Below are 21,916 nucleotides of genomic sequence, written 5' to 3'. Positions count from 1 at the left end.
AGTCGTCCCATAATTCTGCCTAATTGGTTTCAGCTGTCATTTTTGAAGCTGAAATGCACGGAGAGCCTGGGGCTTGTGAATGGAACAGGAAGCACTTCCAACTGCATTCCCATCATGTAAAACCAGCAATGTGAAAGAACCCTCCCATTAAAACAAAAACGGGAGTATTTGGCTGCCGGCGATGCCATCATGCAGCAGACAGATTGTGCTGCTCCACTGAGGCAGCGAGGCTGTTGTGAGCCATTCCTCTATGTTCAAAGGGGAGCACATATTATTTATGCCCTAGCAGCTTTCCTGACTAAAATACTTTCCCTTTTGTCACCAACAAATTCTTAAACCGATAATATAATTTACCAATAAAAGTACAGGCACCAGGAATATTTGAAGTGACAGGAGAACAAAAAAAGTTAATTCCTTTTAAATGGCATGTATCCCCCAACCTAAGTGCTCTGCAGATTACTGTGCCACAGTTTAAACTTATTTCATGTCACTGGTATTTTCAAAGTGTCATAGACTCTTCATTTTCATGTATTTCTGTGGCTTTCTGTAATTCAATCTCTTCCCTATATGAGATGACAGTGTTAGCCATGCTAACAAAAAATACCCTACAAGGTGTCTCTGGGTGATACCTAAGGAACATCCAGCAAAACAGCAGCAGGCATCAGCACCAGCTGTGCTGAGCAGCAGGAGAAAGATATATATTAGGGATTCAAGAAAGAAAAAACTGCCCCACCAGACAACCTTAGTGAAAACAATTCTGCTAACAGATGTTTTTAGTGCCTTGGTTTTCTCTCACACTATCAACAAAGACAAGTATACTTCAAAATACATGAACAATACTATACAGAAAAGGAAGCTAGGTGGTGGGTGAGTACATAATACAGATAGAAACCTGTCTGAAAACCCCAGAGAGAAAAAGGGATACACAGTTGTCTGATTTTTTGGCTGTTACTAGAAAAGATAAATTTATTTATGGATACAAAACCCCTGTTCATTTCACAGAGAATAATCTGGTTTCTTACAGACAAGTGAAACACACACTACTAAGGAAAGAACTGTTGAATGAACTAAGAGATCTTCAACAAAATACAGTTTTCTAAAGATGCTAGTTTATCCTCCTCCTTATTCTCTGCCCACCTTAATAATTCCATCAGCTTTGTGTTCTTAGTAAATCAGGTTAAGGAGACATAACCCACTTAATTTAGTGAGATTATTTGAACAAAAGAATGGCATTGAAAAAATCAATAGGAATTCCTGCTTAGTATGACCAAAACATAGCATCAAATCATCAGCTTGTGTAAACTGTGATGGACTTAGAGACCCCAAAATCAAGAGAGTTGGGACAATTTTTGCAAGCTGTAACACATGTGCCCACAAGGATGGACATGTGCACTTTTTCTCTAATTTTTTATGTCATTGAGCTTCCACAACACTGACCACGATATGCACATATAACAAACAAACAAGCAAACAAAAATAAAAATAATAAAAATTTGAAGATACGAAAAAGTTTCTTGTTAGAGCATGGAAGATACCCATAAGATCACAGTGAGATTACTTGCTCCAGGACCATGTAAGCAGAACACGTACATGGCAGGGAGGCTGACACTCCACATACAGCCACAGTAGGCAAGTATCCACACTAATATTGGCATGGTACTGACCATGGATAATTCAGTTGTATCTGCACAAGCTCAGCTGGCACAAGAGCCCTTCCTATGGTGATATGCTTGGCTACAAAAAAAAAGGCCATCTTCAGAACAGGAAACAACCAGTGCAAAGACTTTCTTTAAAAGTTTCCACATCTGTGTAGACCTCTCTTCACACTGGCTGAGTGATTTTTTCCTGTCATGTATCCTAATCCTACCCATGCATGACTGTAAGATTAATAAAGATTCTACAGGGAAAACTCAGTTCAGACTGCAAGGAACACAAAAGAAAAAGGATGCTTCCATGGATTAGATCCTCTTTATTCAAAGTAGTAAAACACAAAAAACTATTAGGGCTTTTAAACTTTCAAGACCTGGCTTTTTTTATTACTTAGGCTTGATTCTTGATTCCTGCTATTCACCATTTCTTAATTATCTTTTACATCATAAAACTATAACGGTATCTTCAATTATTGACTTATTCATTCTGACTTCAGAATTTTTACTACTATTATTTTGCCAGAACTGCTCATCCCAAGTTTCTGTTTTTAAAGATTGCATAGATGTATTTTTATCAATATGCCTAAATTAGTACAAAGCTGCATACTTTGTTCAGGAAGGAAAAATCTATTTTTAAGATTTAGAATTATGGTAATCATCACTCTCTAAACAGTAAGTTTTGGATTGGTGGTTTGTTTGTTTGTTTTTTCAATCTGAACCAAATAAATCAGAGCTTCACATTTTAAGAGGAATTAAATAAGAGTTACAACCCATATTATTAAAGAGAGCATGAGAAAAAAAAGTTTAACTAGACTGGACAGTCTCTAATGCAAGTTGAGATACTGTCAGGTTTCACCTCAGAGAGACAATGGCAATGCCAGTTTATGAGTAAAATTAAAAGATAAGGAATATGTGGGATGCCACCAGAACTACTGATGGTAGGGCTGTGCAGAAATCTGTAACATAGAAATAATTAATTACTAAAAAAAACAACCAACAAACCAACACAAACAAACAAACAAAAAGCCTACAACTAGAATAAAATCTTTTTTTAAACTTTGTTTAAAGTAGTAAAAGAAGCTGATATATTTTTTCTTCAGTTCCTGACACAGGGAAGCAACAGTGTATTAACTTCACTGAAAGACTGAAAGTGTTCATATTTCACTGATGAAAATTATGATGCAGAAAGATCCATATAGAACGGACTTCAAAAAGAAAAACTAATAATTTTACCTATATCTACTATCAATGACATAATTCTATCGATTATTTGCCTAAACTGTTCTTTAAAAACTGACACTATTAAACAAACCATCACCCCATAGTAGCTTCCTTAGTGCTTTGTTATTGTTATCAATAGAGGCATTCCTGGAATTTAATCTTTCTCTTCCTTACATAATTTCAGGTTTCCTTTTTTATCCTCTTTACCATTCACATAGAAATAGGTCACTGGCTTTCTCTATGATATATTTAAAGGTTGTAAATGTCTCATAATTTTTTTATCCCCAACTCTTAAGAGCCCTATTTACTTAGACTTTTCCTTAGAAGGCTTTATTCTCGATGTTTACTCATTCTTATCTTTTTCCCCTCAGGTCTCCATCTGATTAATGTCTTTCTTGCGTGTACAAATTTACCCTGTAGGATGGTGGGCTTACCTGTACTGAGTGTCATCACTGGCATGTCTATTATGCCTACTATGCATGTCTATACTACATGTATGTGTTTTTGATGGACTTCAATGACACTTGAATTTTTACCTGTAATTTAGGAAAAAACTAATTGGGATCTGTCAGAAGGTAGAATATCTCATGTGATTTCCAGTATTCCATCCATCAGCTCAACTCTGCATGTTTCTTGTCCTTTGATTTTGTTGTGAGTATTGTTTTGGGGCTTTTTTTAATACTTACATTGAATGCAATTTTTAATATTTAATAAAAAGAAGAATAAATAATAGATGCTAATTATTAAATGGTGCACAACACACCGCAAATCTAACCAATATTTACCAACCATTAGTAAATTGTACAAAAATTGGTCATTGATTTACACACAGCCTTCCAGCCTGTTGGACTGTAAATCTTGATTAATTTTATTAATATATCTATTCATCAGCATGTGCTCTCCATATGAAGTCTACACAACATTTGGAAATCCTGCAAAGACAGGATCACAGAATCCCAGAATATGCTTAATTGGAAGGGACCCACAAGGACCTTCAAGTCCAACTCCTGGCCCTTCACAGCACCATCCCGAAGAGTCACACCATGTACCCAAGAATATTGCATGAGTAACATCTGTCCTTGCTAGACATGTGTAAACTTCTTAGCCTGGAAGGAGTATTTTTATTTAAATTTAAATATATTTTCTCATTCCTTCCTTCCTACCGATTCCCATGTCTGGTACAGTCTTTACCTCTTGGCAAAGCGCTAAACAATTTCCTTCTGAAGTACCACCTCAATCCTTCCCTCCTGAAGCTTTTTTTTTTTTGCATTTCCAGCCTATACTTGGGCATCAGCAGCTCCTGTCTCTGATCTGCTCTTTAAAACTTGAAAAACAAGGCCTTCCCAACAGCAGTATTCCCTTACTGCCTCTTCTCAATAGTACAGGATTTTCTTTCTCTCTGTTTACTCTCAGCCTTGTTCTGTCACCTTTTTGAATGCAATTTAAGCAATGCAACTTGTGGCAAACCTGGGGCACGAGGCAGGGTCAAACTACAGGGGAAGAGCTCCTTCTCTGGCCAAGGTAAATGGAAACTACTGAATTCAACTGCTCCCATGCTGGGAGTCCTGAGTGACTCCGCTCCTCCCCAGAGAGGACAAGCATGTTCACAGTAACCAAGGGTGTCTGCCAGGAGGTGACTGGAGGCACCTGGCTTGTTGCAGAGCTTCACCAGCTTTCAGTCCTTGCTTACCATAGCTGGACCTTGATTTCAAACGGGAAGAAAATCACCCGTCATTTCACTTTCACACCAAAATAATGTTATTCAGGCTCCAAGTTTCACTCTCAGTCAAGGATTAGAAGACTCCTCCTTCCTTCTTTTGCCCAGCTTCTCCCTAGGTATTACACACCACTGAAGGATCCTAGTGATAAGAGCTCAAAAGCAGCTCTGGGACACTATTGGTTTACCCTGCTCTCTCACCTGCTAAAAAAATGTGGCTTTTTTTGGTTTGTTTTCATAAACAATCAATGCCATCCTACCTTTAGTTTCAACACTTGTTCCCTAATAAAATAAATTAAAATGGAAAACCAGTAATAGCGTTCAATCCAAATTATCCAAAGTTACAAGAAATTGAAATTTTTCAATGGCAAAATTTTTGATCCTTGCAGGTGATGAATTTTTCCCATTTTCTTACATAATACTTTATAAGTATTATGTAAGACAAATTTGTCCCAAGACAAATTCAAAATCTCAGCTGTGTAATTCTTAATTCTGATAAAGATATATATATATATATATATAGACTTTATATATATATATATATATATATATATATATATATATATATACTTATATATGTCAATTTCCAATGAACTTTAAAATGAGAAACTCAAACCTATTTTCTTCTTACAGGAAGTGAGAGGGAAATGCAACTAATGAACTTTATTAAATAAATTCATTGTACAACAACCTATTTTAGCTGCTGTAATGAAGCAATGAGAATTAAACTTTCTTCTTTAATGGAAAGTAATTTTTAGAAGCAAAAACATGCACAAATATTAAAATAGGCAAGGCAATTGAAAATGCTTGGGTTTAAATTACGTTATTAGATTACTCTGGAGCTTCTTCATTGTTGAGGCAGTCATAATATTGCTCATTACTCATCCTTCCAATTATAAGTATCTGTTCTTGTTGCAAACCTAGTTCATAAATATTGAAAGCATGATGTAAAGTATTGCTATACAAGCTCACTTTTACATGCCAGAAATAGGACAAGCTGCTGGTTCATTTATTGATAATAATATACTTAAATAATTATGCATAATACTAAAAACCTCATTATCATTCTACCAAGCCTGCAGCAAATACGTTTTGCTTAGGATTGCCTTTCAGCAATTAAATGTTTCTAAATTCAGTCATCTTCCTTTTAAATAAACAAGTGAAGCAAACAGTAGCAGCTAATGATCATTTTAGAGCAAACAGATGTGAGCCCATCTTCAGAGATCTCTCAATATGCCTGAGATCTCACCTGTAAAATTCAGCACCTCCTTGGGCAAAGCCGGCCATACCAGTGACACTTCCACTAAAGGCACCATCCCCATAAGATCGCCTAAACTAACACCTAAACAGAGCCTGGCAAGGAAGGGAACAAAACCCAACAGTCACACTCCTCCACTGAACTGTAAAGCTGAGCTGACCTTTTACTTCGGAAAGTCACTGCAGTCTTAGCATATGCAAAGTGTGTAAAAATTTAATATTCACATCTTGTTTAGCACATCCCAGTTAAATATACTGAAATTATTTTCTTTACCATCTATACATGAAAATCTATCAGCCATTCAGGTTTTGTAGAGGAAATTCCAAGCAGCTCATTCTCAAAACTTCCCATGTAGTAAGCAATGGCTCTCAGTCATCCAGTGATAAAACTGAGCTCTAAGAACACTTTGCAATACGCTGATGTAAGAGTTAACAAAGAACCCAAAGAAACTATGCCTGAGTAACAAGGTACTGTATTCTAAACTACTTTTGACTAAGTTCTTTCACTCAAAAGGAGTTAGCTCCCTTTCTCTTCTTCCACATAAATGTGTACAGCTCCACATTCACCACCAAAATGTTTATACGGAGAATAAATTTCTCCTGATCTTCAACTGTCAAACAGAATTTTTAAAGGTTGACTTTTCTTGGCTTTGCAGAATGTCATGGGTTAGCAAGCATAGTCTCGGAAGTGATGTTCTTGCAAAGGGGTGCTTACAGCTTCCTCTGTGATCTGACAGAACCTATCAGTGGCCAGTTTGAATATAGACAATTCTTTAAGCCACTTAAAGTTGTGACCGCCTCTGTGATCCACACTTAAGAATCGACAAACCCCCCCACAGCTCTGTCTCATTCCCAGTGTTGGGACAGGTGGCTGCGGGGCTCCGTACAGGGGCCTGGCAGGCCCGGCCCAGGCCCTGCTCGGGCCAGGCCGGGCTGGGCCACGGCCACCCTGGAGCTGATGGGCCCTGTTCCACCCACGGAACGTTCCTCCTCCCCTTCCCCCCACCACGGTCCTGCTGTGGGCAGCCGGAGCGGCTCGGAACCGCCCCCCTCTCCAGTGCGGCCAAGATTCAGCTGAAGCTGCACCGCTGTCCGGCAAAGATCATGTGACCAACAGTGATAAGCGAAATGCCAGCTGCAAGACCTAGGTGAGATTAACCCTTTTAGTGCTGTGAAGAGCTGAAAACCTGAGGGAGGAGAAAGAGGAGATGCTTAAAGCTGAAATTCTGTTGTAAAGCTATGATGTATCAGAGTACCCGTTGTAATTTCATGAAGGCATGGGGGGGTGGAGTGTTCAACTTGCACTTGTGAGCAAAAGCACCTGCACTGAGATAGGCAGATGCTGAAGCAGCTGTAATTTCATGAGAAGTTTGAACAGGGAGAGATGGAAGCAATGAGGACTTTTGCTCCAAATGGAAAAAGAGAAAACCTCAGTTCCTAGAGATGCTCCCAGAGATAGTCCTAGAGATGAAGATGAGGAGGACCCTTTGCTCCCAGGGAAGGAGGAGGACCTCTGTTCTTAGAGATGAAATGCTCCCAGAGATGGGTGAAGAGAACTTTTATTTCTGAATGGCTCAACCTTAAAATTGTACCACAAAAAACTTCAAGAGTGGACCCTCGAAAGCAGCTGTGGGAAAAGCTGCAAGCCGGGGGAAAGGACTCACATGCGAGCAGAGAACCAACCCGGGCGGCTGTCTCGTTGTGATAATGTTTTCATAGCATGGGCAAGAGAGACTCCTCTTCCTAAATGGACTGAACAAGGTTATTATGGCAGTGGTAAACAGACTGAACATCTTAAGGGTTGTCTTTTTACATTGTCAGTGGGAGAAGGGAGAAAGGTGGGGGGGGGAGGGGGGGAGAAAGGTGTGGGGGGGGAGGAAGTGTTCTGAAGGTGTGGTATGATTTTTTTTTTCTCCTTTTAGGTCTGTTAATAAACTTCTTTATATTCTTTCAAGTTTGGTGCCTGCTTTGCATTTCTCCTAATTCTTATCTCACAGCAGATAAACAGTAATGAGTATTTTGGACCAAACCACTACACTAAATTGGTGTTTCTGCCCGGTTACAAACACAACCCGCTACACAGACCACCAAGGTTAAAGTTAAAAAACTCTGTCATGTTTTCATCTGACAGACATTAAAAAAAAATAGGTAATTTGAAGGACCCAGAGAATTTAATGACTGCCATGTTTCCTTTCAGAGGCTATTCTGCTTTCAGCATTTAACTTATTACTGTAATGCATTTTGCAATGAAAGGTGCTACATGAAAATTTCATTTTACTGTTTCAGGGTCAATGCTGAAACTAAACACTTCCGATAACCTCAGACATTTCACCAGTATTATTTTCCCAATGGAATCATCACCAATCTAGCAACACAAAGTTTCCATTTTCTGAGAACTCTCGGATCACTAACTGTTCATTCCTAATTTAGTCATGATACCTCATTCAAATGTCTTTTGCTACGTTTGAAAAGGTCAATAGTGATCAATGGCAACAGTGTATCAGTTCCATGATATCTCTTTAGGAAATATATGAAATTCAATCCCTTTTAGGTTAGGATTCAGTCATTCAGAAATGTACACCACCATGTAATTTTAATCACATTAATATTTTGACTTCTTTCAGTGCAAATTACTCATATGATTGAGCTAAACCATGTACAGGTGTTAAAATAACAACAAACCAGACATTACTGATACAGAGCTCAGTAACACCGATTGCACAGCTAGATTGCATACTCGACCAGCCAGAATTTGTACATTTAAATGGGCAACTGTAATTTTTGCCTCTGCACATTCATATTATGCACTGACTGGAAGCTTTTTAACAAAAGGAACAAATGAGATCTTTGCAATCATGCAATTAAAACCTGTATCATGCACACCCACAAGAATTCAATTCAGGTTATGTGGGCATTCTCGAGCATTATCAGATGGCATTAGCTATTTGATCAGACTATAACTTTACATTTTCTAACAATGAGAGCAGACTTTTGTTATGAAATTCTGTCATCTCAAGGCACAGGAGCATGTTACAATGTCATTATTATACAGTCTTTAGGCTGTTAGGAGAGAATAAAGTATCCTTCCTTTCTTCCTGAGCACCACCTTGAGAGACTGCCTACCAGCCTAAACACTAAAATATTACTTGGATCAGTTGCTAGAAACCATTACTAAATGAGATTCTGAAACAGTCTCAATAGCCACCAAATGCCATGGGAACCAGAAGGTGCAACCTCCAGCAGGGTTGGTTCATTGTTGAAAAACAGCTAAGTGAATCCAGAAGAATGTGCCACTGCATGAAGCTTAATCTGTGTCTATACTTATCACGGACAGTACCATGATATAACATGTGTCTGGGAGCCAGAGTCTTAAACAACCTGTCAAAATAACCTTACTGGATATAAAATCTAGAAATTTGCATCAGTGTAATAAGAAAAATGTAAAATCCAGAAATTTGAAATTAGTATAATAGGGAAAACCATGTATTTTAGGGAGAAACATATTCTATACATCTAATTTCTCAACCAGTTCTGAAGAATACAGCTAAATACAGCTGCTGATAAATGGGACTGCAAAATGTATTCATGTAAAGATATGCAAATAAGTACACTGACCATTACATAAAATTAAGTATCAAGGCTTTTCCTATGCTAATTCAGTGTGTAAGTCAGGAGCAGGAGAATCACTGATTTTCAGAAAAGGAATTAAATTTTCATTACTGTTCCAATACCTGAGGTAAAAAAACATGTACTGTATCAAATGCTCTCCAGGCTGCTGCAGCTAAATACCCACACCTTCACAGTGTAGCACTTTTATGTAAATACACAAGGTGAACAGTTTCTCCAGACAACATTTTGAAATGCTGTGTGCATTATCATGTAAAAATTAAGGCCTGCCCCCAAGAAACATACAAAACAATTCCATCTGTCTTAAGCAGAGATGTATTTAGAGTAATGCTAGCAACCACTGTACTTTATAAACACAGTGTCTTACAGACTACAACACAGTAATTGCTATTATACTGAAAGTCTAATGATCTCTAAACTAATTTTTTTCTTTTAAATTACATGTTCTTGGACCCATCTGTGAAAACTAGGAGGTTAATTATGATAGTACATTGCATAATTCCACAGCTAAATGCTAAAGTAGTTCTACATAAATGCCATATGTTTGTCTTAGAAAAACTAAAAAGATTAATTAGGAGGCCAAGGCCAGTACTTTGGAAAGTAATACTCTCAACACAATTAGATCCTTACACTGCCTACTATGTAAATTGAAGTTTTAATTAAGAGGTAAAGCATTAGTCATGGAAAAATTTTTAAAAAAATCCTACATTCTAAATTGCATGCACCAGACATTTTTTTTTTTTACTGGCATTGCTTATAAAAAGACACTCTGCACAAGCCAATCACAAAAAAAAAAAAAAAATGTAAAGCTGATATATGTTTTTCATCAAGGAACTACCTGTTAAGCATTTCAGCCCTGTTCTTCTTCCCTACATTATTCTCACCTATTTAAAGTTACCTGATCACATCAATAAAGAAAAAGCTCCAATAAAAAAACTGTAACTAGGAAGCAGAGTAAGTTTGAAAAACCAACTCAACAGCATAAGGTCCTTCAGAAGCCCTAGCAGCCACTTCTTCATCTCTGAATCTGCTTTAGCCCAGCTTTCCACTTTTAGCCCACTCCACTACAAAGTTATCATCTCTTACAGCCATCACTCTCTTGAACAAAGTAAAGGGTTATTTTGGCCTGGTTCATAGATCACTGATGGTAAAGAGAGCATTTCCATAAAATTCAGTACACTCTGGACCATATCTAGAACATATAGTCACTTTACTCACCACATATTCAAACACAAGTGTCAAGGTCTCCTTGGTGTGAATGATATCATGAAGCAGCACAATGTTTGCATGTTTCAATCCTTTCAAAAGAGAAGCTGAAAAGAAAAACATACATGTTATCTTAAAAAGGATCCAAATATTTTATCTTGATTGGCTTTCTTTTTTTAGTAACTTAAATGAGCTTCATAACCTGACAACAAATAGTTGTACTTTAGTATCTTCTATGCTTATGAGTTCCAGTTTTTTAAGATCACACCTTCCCATTCAATGCTATTTTCTCCTCCTTGCTGGTCAAACTCAGCCTTACTCTGAGGCCAAAATGAGCTGGAGCAAGAGATGCTTTCTTTACACAGCCTCCTCTAAGTGAATCACTCATGTCTGAGCAACCAGACACCAAGAGCACTCCTACATTCAAAGAGATTTTTTTTTGTCTCAGACAAAAGTCAAGCATGTCTTTTCAAAACATAATCTTTCCTATCCAACACAACAGAGTTGCTGTCAATTTATAAATTAAGTGCAGCATCTGTCCTAAGAATAAGGTTTTAAGCAGTAATTCTCCTTTCTCTCAAACAACAGAAATTTAATGGAATCATTTGAATTAGCCCATAAAAATAAATACACGGGTATTTTCTCACTATATTTTTTAATGGTACTAGCTCATGTTTTCAGAAAAGACAAAGACTTATCTAGTGAACTTTCAGGTAATCTCCTTCACTAATTTTTTTTACAATATAATACATATTTAATGTTCATTCCATATTACGTATTTAATGTTCCACAAGACATGGCATATTTTAGCAATATATGCTGACAAGCCATGTGTTGTTACCAATGTCATTCTGTCGTCGGTACCTTGTCACCTCATGCATACATCTGAGCAGGACTATCAGTCACCCTAGCAAGTAAATAATAGATACAAAGACATGCAAATGAGTGGCATATTTCTAAACTGAATAATGGGGAACTATTTCCTGTCACCCTTCTACTTTTGTCAAAGAAAATAAATGAAAGACCAAATGTGTGTCTCAATCCTTTACGTGCAAAATGGAAACTACAGAGCTTCCACAGCACTATTACCCCTTGCTGTCCTATTCAGGGTTTTCCATCAGGCTGAGGTAACTCCAGGGGTCATCTGGCTTTGAATTAAGATAAATATATATCATCTCTCACACTGGTCTTTAGGAGATCAATCTGACAAGTTAATCACTCTAGGAAGCAACACAAAAGCAACATGGCATCTGGCAGTATCAGTGTTCCTCCACAAACATCCTTAGCATCAAAACTTTGGAGCTCATCCTAGGCAGAAGGCAGGCAGCAAAGGGGAAAATACCATAAAGCTACTTCAAAGTGAGTATCATCACAGACATCATGATGACAGGACTGTAAACCTGCGAGGAAGCTCTATGACCAAGAATGAGGCAACCCTGCAACCTGGCTGAAGAGGTGAGAATAAAAATTTCAAAAGAGCTTGCTTTGGCCTGCATTCCACAGCTCGTGCTATTTAGAGAGCCAGCACTGAGGAATCTTTCCTGTGCTCTGATTTTGTTGCCACTGAGCTGTAAAACAGCTACTGCAATTACAAATAAGAATTCTAAACATTTGATCAGCAGATGTATAGCAACTTTTAACATTCCACAAATTAAATAGAGGCCTTTTTCGGAAAGGAAGAGCTGTGTGCAATTTTCATGGGATCCTCATCTTAGAAGTTGGAGAATTTCTTGGAACTAAAGCTCAGAGAGATTTGGATATGTTGGGGTGTTTTTAAAGACAATGATGAGAAAAGGGTATGGCTACAAACAAAAGATAAAGAGCAACTATTTTGAAAGGTACCTTCTAGCAGAAACAAGTACTCTTAACCTGGGGAAACCCTCAGAAGAGTTCACCTGAAGTAACTGAGGTTTTACCAGCTCTTTCCTCAAACCTTATTGAACGAGCATACATTCACAGACACTGGGAACATAAAAACTGCCTCCTAGCAGAGCCTGTGTCGAACTGTAATAGTATTTATGACCTCTGACAGCTTTTGCTGTTCAGATCATCACCTGAGGCCTTTAGTTCCTCTAGTTAGCCATTACTTTGTTGCTAGAACCTCTATATGGGTCATTAAAGCTTAAACAGTATCTTGAAAGCAGCTTACCTCAAGGTCTTCTCAAATACTGTCTTTCCCCTTCAGTCCCCTCCCCCACTCTTATTTATCTTCTCTAATATCCAATTCTCCCCTTTTACAGCCTCAATTATCAGCATCTGCCATATATTACAAGAACTACAAAATATCACCTGCAGGGAGAAATTTCTGTCTTTTCCATTAGTCCAACTGAAATACAGTAGGTAAAATAGCACAGAGAGCAAAATCATCTTAATTGCACTAATTTTACACTGCAGAAATAAGCAATTACACTATCAGTTTATATTGTGAGAAAACAAATATAACTAGTGAAAATAAGAGAATTACCCCACATGCTCTTCTATCATGACTTGCCATTAAGATTGCCTGTCTTGTGAAAACAGTTTTGTTTCTTAAAAAAAAAACGGGGGCGGGGGGGGGGAGTTAAAAAGAGAAAAAAAAAAGTTGTCTGAAATAGGAAAGCTGTTTCTTCTTCCACAGAGTACTTTAAAAACAAAATGAAATATGAACCATCATATGGAGGGTTTTTTTTCCCCCAGAAAAACAGCTTTTCAGAACAAATGACCTATACACCTCCTCTTTTGGGCAAGTTTTTACACGAAGGGGATAGAACTTTGGATGAACTCCACTAATTCAAAGACAAAACCCAGAAATTCATATCCAAAAGAATAAAAAAGAGTCCAGAGAATCTGTCAGCATCAGCTTGAGACAAGGCTGACTTTACCTTTGAACCTGCCAATGCAGCTGCTACTGGAGCTCAGTGAGAAGTCAGGTGCTGCTGTGCCTGGTGTTACTTCTAGAACAAAATAATTCTGTCAGTGAAGGCCATCTCCATCCTGTGATTATCACACACGGATTTCACACAGAGTTGTTTTCTTTTAAGATAAAAACCTAAAATGTCGTTGAAAAAGCATTGCAACAACTCACAAAAGTGGTACTAGTACTCACTGTATTCTTGACACGTATTTTTAATAACAAAATTATACAATCCTGCTTCAAAAGTAGTAGCACTCTTTTTTTACCCTTGGTATGAAATGTAAGATAAACAGATGGCAGCACTTTTAATAAATTTCTCCAAAGAGTTCTCAGGAGGAACAGCAGCAAGGAATGTTAAAATGCATTTTTAAAACACTTTGGACAAAGTATTACATGGGTTTGAATGGCCAGGTGCTTTTCTGTCACCTGTGCTTGCACAGTCCCACACAGCAAATTCTAACAGTAAAAACCAGGGAAGGCAAACTGTTGACATACTTCAACAATTAACAACATCCCAGATGATAATTTCTGTGACTTTTACACAAGCTCATGATCCGAGTCGCTAAATGTACCAACACTCCACACTCTCCATCAAGGGCTAATAACCATATTTGCATACTTAAAGGAAACACATTGCATTTGCTTGAATAACCATCACAAACTACGCCTCCAACAAGGGGATGCTCTCATCTATTATGAGCTCCTGGCAAGCTGCCATATCGCTTGTGTTGGTCAAGGAGGTTTTTGCTGTTCCCAGATGAGCTGGATTCTAAAGTACACTCACTCCACAAGCAAGGCAAGCCAGATGGACTACAGCCAACTCTCACCCAAAACCTGAGTAGCATCAGTAAATCAGTGCTTTGCTCCCTGCAGGGTTTACAGCATCAGCTCAAGCCTGACACTCCATTAACAAAGCCTTGTGACTTTTAGATCAGCCTCAGCTTGGAAGTGTTTTGAAAAAGGCTATTCCTATATCTCATAAAATAACATTTCACAGCTGTATTATAAATTCAACAAAAGTAACTATTACTATTGACTCACAGGTCACATGGACGAACTTTGCACTAGCAAAGATAGTAGTTTTGGACGTGGCAAGTACATTAAACTCGAATATTAATTATGGTCATTTGATCATCCATTCAGTCTTTCAGTTCCTGACTATCATTTTATTCTCACTTTGTGAAAAATCACAAATCTTCACTGTGGCCCTAGACAGAAGAATAACCCATGATTTTCAAACTGGCTGGTATTTCAGTGACACGGAAGCTTTTCTCAGCAGCGGCAGAACTCAGCCTCATGCTGATCATATGCACCATAATGTACAACTGCTGCTGATGCTCTCTCATATTTCCGCAAAGGCTGTGATACTCTCAACATTTTCCTAAAAAGTACAGATATAAAAACACTTGCTTTCCTCAGTAGCTGGAGTGTCCTCTGGGATCACCATGCACCAGTGCTAACTACTGCTCATGCTGCTACTCACATGCAGTGCCCACCATTTCTTACTGCCACTCCAGGAGGATTTCTCTCATCAGGAGACTTTAGAAGACTGCACACCATGGAAGCTGGCACTTCTCTAATACTTTTAATGCAACTGTGCATCTCTGCTGCCCTGTTGGATTTTTGAGACGCCAAAGCACACACATTCTAGTCAGTAACACAAATCTCTGAAAGCAAGTAAGCTGCTGTGCTTCAGAGCCAAAAAACTTATCTTTAAAATTCTGCAGCTTGTCACACTCTGCAGACACAACGGTGCTCTCTGTCAGAGTGCCAACTTCCTTGCATACACAGTTGGGATCTGTCTCTGAGCTCTCCTGGAAAGGCATCTTTAGTGAGAAAACATTCATGGCGTTTTCTTCTTATAATCATGTTTTCTGAACAAACACACTCAAATGCGTCTCATTGCCTGCACAAACTACAGTTCTGTTTCCCTCTCAGCAACTTATGTTTCAATCTATGTATCTTTCATAGCAATTTTTAAAATTTGGCCTGAGAGCACAACGGCCCTTATGCTTCTCATCCACTTCCCACACAGCAGGGATTTCTGTGTGCAAAATGTTACTTAGAATTCTACCACAGAGACAGGAAGTCGGCACTCTGTTGGTTTTGCAGCAATAAATGTGCAGTAATTTCATCCTCACAAATGCAGTCCCCAAATCTACTCTTTGCTATTTTCCAGTTCACCCATCTGAAATGATTTCCTATGAGCAAATAGCTTTGCTTTCCTAGAACCCTAACATAACAAAATTCAATTCAGTGAAACCTGTGCATCCTAGGTAAGACCACACCGACCAGAAACTTCTCATCTTCTCACCACAGGATATATTCTGCAGAATGATCATTATTTATAGCACATATATAATCCCAAGTAATTGATTTTAGAGCTGCATACCTATAAATGCACAGAATTGGTCAGCTTCCACTCTGATCTTAGCAGACACAATGCAATAAAGATATATAGGTCACTCTTCAGCTTGGGAAACTTTCTAGGAGGAAGTTTCATAACAAATTGCAAAAGAATTTGTGAGCTACAGAAAGAAGAAAAAGCAGAACAGAAAACTTTAGATGGGTTATTACATAAGCTTAGCTCAATTACCCTCTTAACAGCTAATTCCAACCTCATGAACGTCTTTTCTAGATTTAACAAATGGTCCTTATTCTAGTTTTCATTAAGTCAAAAAAATGACAATCTGCCATTAAGGAAGCAAACAGTGTTTCACATGCTTGCAAGAAAGGAGTTGGTAGTCCTTCAACTCTAAGTTGCCTTGCTGGAGGGACTACATGGATCAAATTAGCTTCATCTACCCCCTAAGCCTCAATTCAGGCTTAGGGTGACTTCAACTTTTAACCAAATGCTTCTTTCATTTGTGAAATTTCTACTTGCTGCTCCTTCTTGAAAGTACAGTACACTATTAGAGAAGAAATACAGAAAAAGGGTGTGTGTAACAACACATAGGCACCTTCAAAGGTTCTTGTTACAGCTGTAGTTCCCTAAGCAAAAGGCAAGTCACAAACCTGCTAAAATCTCTTTGCCTATTGAACTGGAACAGAACACTGGAAGGACTGATCAAATAAGCTCTGAAAAGCACTACAATATATTATTCTAACAGTTATGCAGAAGACTGCTGCCAGATGAAATGAATGTCTCTTTCATTACATTCTAGATATAAATTTATGCATTGTGTATTGTTCTCAATGCTCCTCCAACACAAGTACAGATGGAGGTTAAAAATAATGAGACATCATCCTATTAAAGCCAGACTCTTTTGGAAAGCAATTGCAATCTGCTACTCCTATCTTGTAGCAGCCAGTCATACTTTGCCTTCCCCATCCATTTCAGTATTCAAGAGGAGGAAACTGTGTAAACCAAAAATATGCAACGTGTACAGAAAACAACTCTATAATGCAGGTAGCATGTGAAAGCAGGAACATTTCTATTACTTTTTTATGCACACATAGCATGACTGGGACTAATAACACAATCTTTTTATAAAACCATCACTGGCTGGTTTTAGCCTTGTTATCGTGATGAATTTCAGACACTGTCTTCACATAAATATCTATCTACCTTAGGATTACTTTGGAAGTTTTCAGCCTAAACAGTTCCTCCTATCTCCCAAAAAAACAGGCTTTAGTAACAAATTCTGTAACCCACTGAGTAACTTTCCCTTTGGAAAAAAAAGCAAACCCCCTCAACCCTGTGTTTTGGAGTAGATACTCAAAATCCAGGAACAAAGAGGCCTTTAAAATAGGAATACACACTTTGCCATCTCCATGAAAATACTCTAAATTTGGTAAAACTAAAGCTTTGGAAATTGTTTCTTTGGGTCAGCCTGACTTCCAGAAGTGTGAAAGAAAGGAGGAATACCAAAAAGGGGAGATGGCAGGAATGGCTGTAATCCACAGTGGAACCTAGGACAGATGGATAAGGAGAAAGAAAAGCCAGAGGACAAAAGAACATCCTTCACAGATGGAAAAATGCAGGAAGTGGAAAGTAAGAGCACACAGACAAGACAGAAAAGGGACAGGACACAGAGCATGGGGTTGGCAAATACTCACATTTTGGGGGATGTACACAAGAGCCTGCAGACACTAACACATATTCTCCACTGATGCCCATACAAGAACCCAAGATTCCCACCACTTTCAGCAGGAATCAATTAAAGTATCTGGCAGTTTTCCTCATTCTCCTGCAATTTCAGCCTACAGAGAGAAGCACCCTTCAAACTACCAGGTAACATTTCCGTTCAAGCAGGATGTGTTCATAAGAGAGCTAGCAAATATAATGAAACATTGGAGTGCAGACCCAACACTAGAAAATGGAATATAGATTTCCACTTGCTTTTTCAAACACTTGCAACATTATTTAAACAAAAATCCAAATTACAATAAAGAATTCCAGGCCAAGTGCTCAAAACAGGGATAGACTACAATTACAGGGGTTGCTGCAATGCAAACTCTGAGATACACGCTCCTGATGTCACTACCATGAGACAGGCCAGAGCTTCAGTTCACAGCTGCTTCACATCTATCTTGCATTTATCTCACACTCTGACAACCTGCAAATTCACAGCCTAACTTATCCTGCAGTGGCCAACTTGTGTGCTTGTACCCATTAACTGTTCTCAGGTCTTTAATTTTTTTTCACAGATGGAATAAGCAGTGGAAGGATCTTGCCCACTCATCAGAGAAGCTGAAAACTCTACCAGGTCCAAGTCAGAAAAAAATCAGCCTGATCTTTACCCCTACCTTACCACTGACTAAGCATCACTTTAAGTCACTCAAGATGGTAACATTACCGTGTCCCTCATTTTCTGAGCATTTCAATTTTTGATCTTCATTCACATTTATCAGAACCACAAAGTGCATACAACTATTACAGAACCCCAAGCAACCCTGTACACTGATATTACCCAATGTTATGCAAGTACTTTGAAAGTAATTTGAAAATAATCATCTAAAAGGACTCTCAGCAAGTGGGGTGCTGATAAAATGAACAAATATTTAAGTAGTCAGAGTAGAGTGACAAGTATTCTAGAAATTTGCAAAACCATCTGTGTTTTAGTAATGCACAGTAGGTGCCTATAGCTAAAGCCACCCATCAAGAACATTAAATGAAATTAATCGATCATCATCTGACAAAGGCAGAGATCACACAGCAGGACCAAACATGATGCTGTTGTGTAATTAAGGAAAGAACAGTACAAGTAGAGAGACCAAATTAAGTTTTCACAGGTAAACTTAATTATGACAACTTCTGAATGGTTGACTTTGCAACCATAATAAAGATCCTCTGCTGTAAATGGTGTATCTGCAATATTAGTATTACATTGTCCAAATGAGGGAGCAAATAACCAAGTACCAGTACTGAACTTCATGCTCTGCTGAAGTCAGGGAGCATTTTGTTACTCACTTTTCCCAATGCATCAATATGACAAGAAATCACTTACCCTTATGTACCTGCAATGAATATTTTTTTGTACACAGAAGACAGAAAGGCATCATAGGAAATATTAAATTGCATTGACACGAAACTCAGTTGCCTACCAGCATACTTGAGCCACTACTTACAAATGAGGAATTCTACAGAAAAGCTATTTTAGAAAAAAATTACTTGTGCTCTATTTCTCAGTGGGCCATTTCCTTCAGAAAAAAAAAAAAACCTGCAGGAAAAGCAGACTCATTTGTCAGCACACACTTCAGGCGGCAGAAAAAAAAGGCTTGTGGCATATGTCTTGCTATTTTTCAAAAAGGGAGCGAGACAGGAGTCTTTAAAAGATCATGTCAATTTTCTTCTTCTGGGTGGGTGAGGCTCAACATGCCTCTTTGCCCATAAGTGGAAAATAAAGCTGGAATGCTCATAGCATTGCTGTGTCTCTTGTGGAATGGTTTAGATGTTAAAGAAAGGCAGACTCAGGAGAAAGCTAGCAAACAATTAATTTTACAACTCTTTTAGTAAACAAGATCAATCACAGTGAAAATAAGGCATACTGTTCTGTAACTGAAAAGAGAAAAACATGGAGTGTGTACAGGAAAAGAACAAAGATTTCATAATAAAGCAAATGAAATCCAGTCACTGTGTAACTTACCCTAAAAAACAACTCAAAACAATGAACTATTAGGCTTTTAAGCATCATTAGAATACGAATAATATCTAGAACACTTAAAAACATTTTTAGGGATCAGAAATAACCTTAATTCAGGCTAGATCTCTTTGATGCCTTTTATAAGATTTGTAATTGATTTTTCTTTCCCATCCAGAAATACGTTAAGCATGCAGACTACAAAATGGCAATTTTCCCTCAGGTAACTTGTAAACTAATTTCTACCATGAAATAAAGCAATAAAGTGATGAAGCAAGCTTGCAGACACTATAGCAGAAAAACGCAGTGAAAGGTTTTGAAACCCAGTCTTTTCCAGACTAAATTAGTTGAAAGAGATTATATTGGTAATGGACAGCCATGTTTTACCATGACCAGCAAAGCCCTTTGGTGCCAACACTGCTGGACATCCATTTTGCAAGCACATAATGTGAAAATACGTTTTAAGTGTTCTTTCCACATGTGAAGGCCCTATCAATTCACAAGGAACAGATATACTGTCCTCCTTCTGCCTTTGCTCTGTGGTCTCCAGGTATTGTCTTGATTCTCACCGCATCATTGAATTGTCATTTACTCTTGCAGTTCATAGTACCCATCAGCAATGTTAGTTGAATTTAAGGTGCAAGCAACGGAGGGGAAACAGAAGAACTGGGTGTCCCAGGATTTTTGCTTTATTCACCCCAGAATGTAACTATATCCAAATCAGAATGACTGCAAAATTTATAGGTTTACATTTAAGTGACAGCGAAGACCTGTTATTATCATGTCACTCTCTAGAGCAGCATGTGCTTAATGAAAGGTTGGGGACATTGTTCAACTTGGAAATATGTTTTGTACAGGACAAAAAAATTTCATTTAAGCCAAAGACAGTAAGCCTTGTATGTTTCTTTAAAAAGCAGCTGGCCCCCTCATAGAGCACAGGAGAGGTGCTAGAACAGAAAAGATGAGCTGAAGGGATGTCTCAGCTTCATGGAGTTGACAGCCATAGCTGACAGTGACAGGGTGATGCAAAAGTTAAGTGATGCTCAGAGGAGACCTTGTTGAGGTAAGGTAGTCATTTCTATCCTCCTACTTTTGCTAAAAACATACCCATAATTTTCAAGTACAGATTCAAAATTACCTGTGTAGATGCATGACATGAATCAAACCATGGATCTAAATCATACTGGAAGCCATTCTGAGCAATGACATAATTAAAGCACTCCTAAGAAATGTGAGAAAACACATTAAAAGGATCTCCGAGCATAACCCATTAACACCACAGGTGGTAAGAATTTTTTTTTAAAGACCATCTTAACAGCTTGTCTGTCTACTACATACAGATATAAAACATCCAGCCCCCTTGAAAATATACTCAGTTCTTCAATTCTGTTGTGTCATTCATCAATTATAATTACAGCAATTTACTGTTTGCTTTTCCAGATAAAATTCTTTTTATAGAATCATAGTAATTAACAATGACAGTAGCAAAATTGATAGCCCTGCTTCTTAAAGTACCCATTCCTCTAAGATGACACTACTCCCTTAACAGACTTTAAACAAATGTCCTCATCTTTTCCAGTTTGTGTCTAACAGTGTTTGTTCCAGTTAAAACAGGTCAGCTCTTTTCCAAGAGAGAACTAGAGAACAAATATGCTTTTTAATGTTGCTGACCTTTTTTTTCAAACAGTTCTCTGAACTCATTCATTGAAAGGTGGCCTTCAAAAGTGTGACTTCAGGTCAGTGCTTTTTCTAGTTTCTGTGAAAATTTGTCCAATTTCTCAAAGTTTACATCTAGTCAATGGAAAATTGTACTTTAAAGCTGCACTTAAGCAGCTAAAATCTCCCAGAGAATCCATCCTCCCTGAGCATGCTTAAACACTCAGGTATTTGGCAGAAACAGAAGTCTGAGCCAAGAAGTCTGGAATACAACACCAGTTATAGATAAGACAGTGTCATCAGGAGAACAGTTCTAACAGTTTCCCCAAAATCACAGTCACAAACCTGGTTTTGGCTGAATGCATCTCCAAGTCCTGTGCTCCACTTCTGCTCCCCCCTCTTCACCCCTGCTAATGAAAAAAAGGGTGGGAAATGCTAGCCCTGTCCAATTAGATTCCCCATTCTCCATGCCATACGCTCCTGGCTGAGGCCAGCCAAGGTCATCAACCCTTCCCATCTTCCTATTACTGCTTTCTACCCTGATGGTGCTTTGAATGGCCCTGAATTTGCATTCTTCCAAACCCACCATGATAGTTGGTGTGATCCT

At 38.2% G+C, this 21,916-nt stretch overlaps 1 protein-coding gene across 1 annotated transcript in view; it reads right to left on the bottom strand.

Moving 5' to 3' along the window:
• CDK14 (cyclin dependent kinase 14) overlaps positions 1–21,916 on the bottom strand; it is a gene marked incomplete at its 5' end in the record, with an annotated part of 318,948 nt that overhangs the window by 171,796 nt on the left and 125,236 nt on the right. The window contains one exon of the mRNA XM_082290375.1: positions 10,690–10,784. Within this exon, the coding sequence (XP_082146501.1) occupies positions 10,690–10,784 (95 nt within the window). The remainder of the gene's footprint in view (positions 1–10,689; positions 10,785–21,916) is intronic.

This window comes from Coloeus monedula (assembly GCF_965178545.1).
Source record: "Coloeus monedula genome assembly, chromosome: 1".
NCBI lineage: Eukaryota > Metazoa > Chordata > Aves > Passeriformes > Corvidae > Coloeus > Coloeus monedula.
This window is presented reverse-complemented; position numbering and strand designations above follow the sequence as displayed.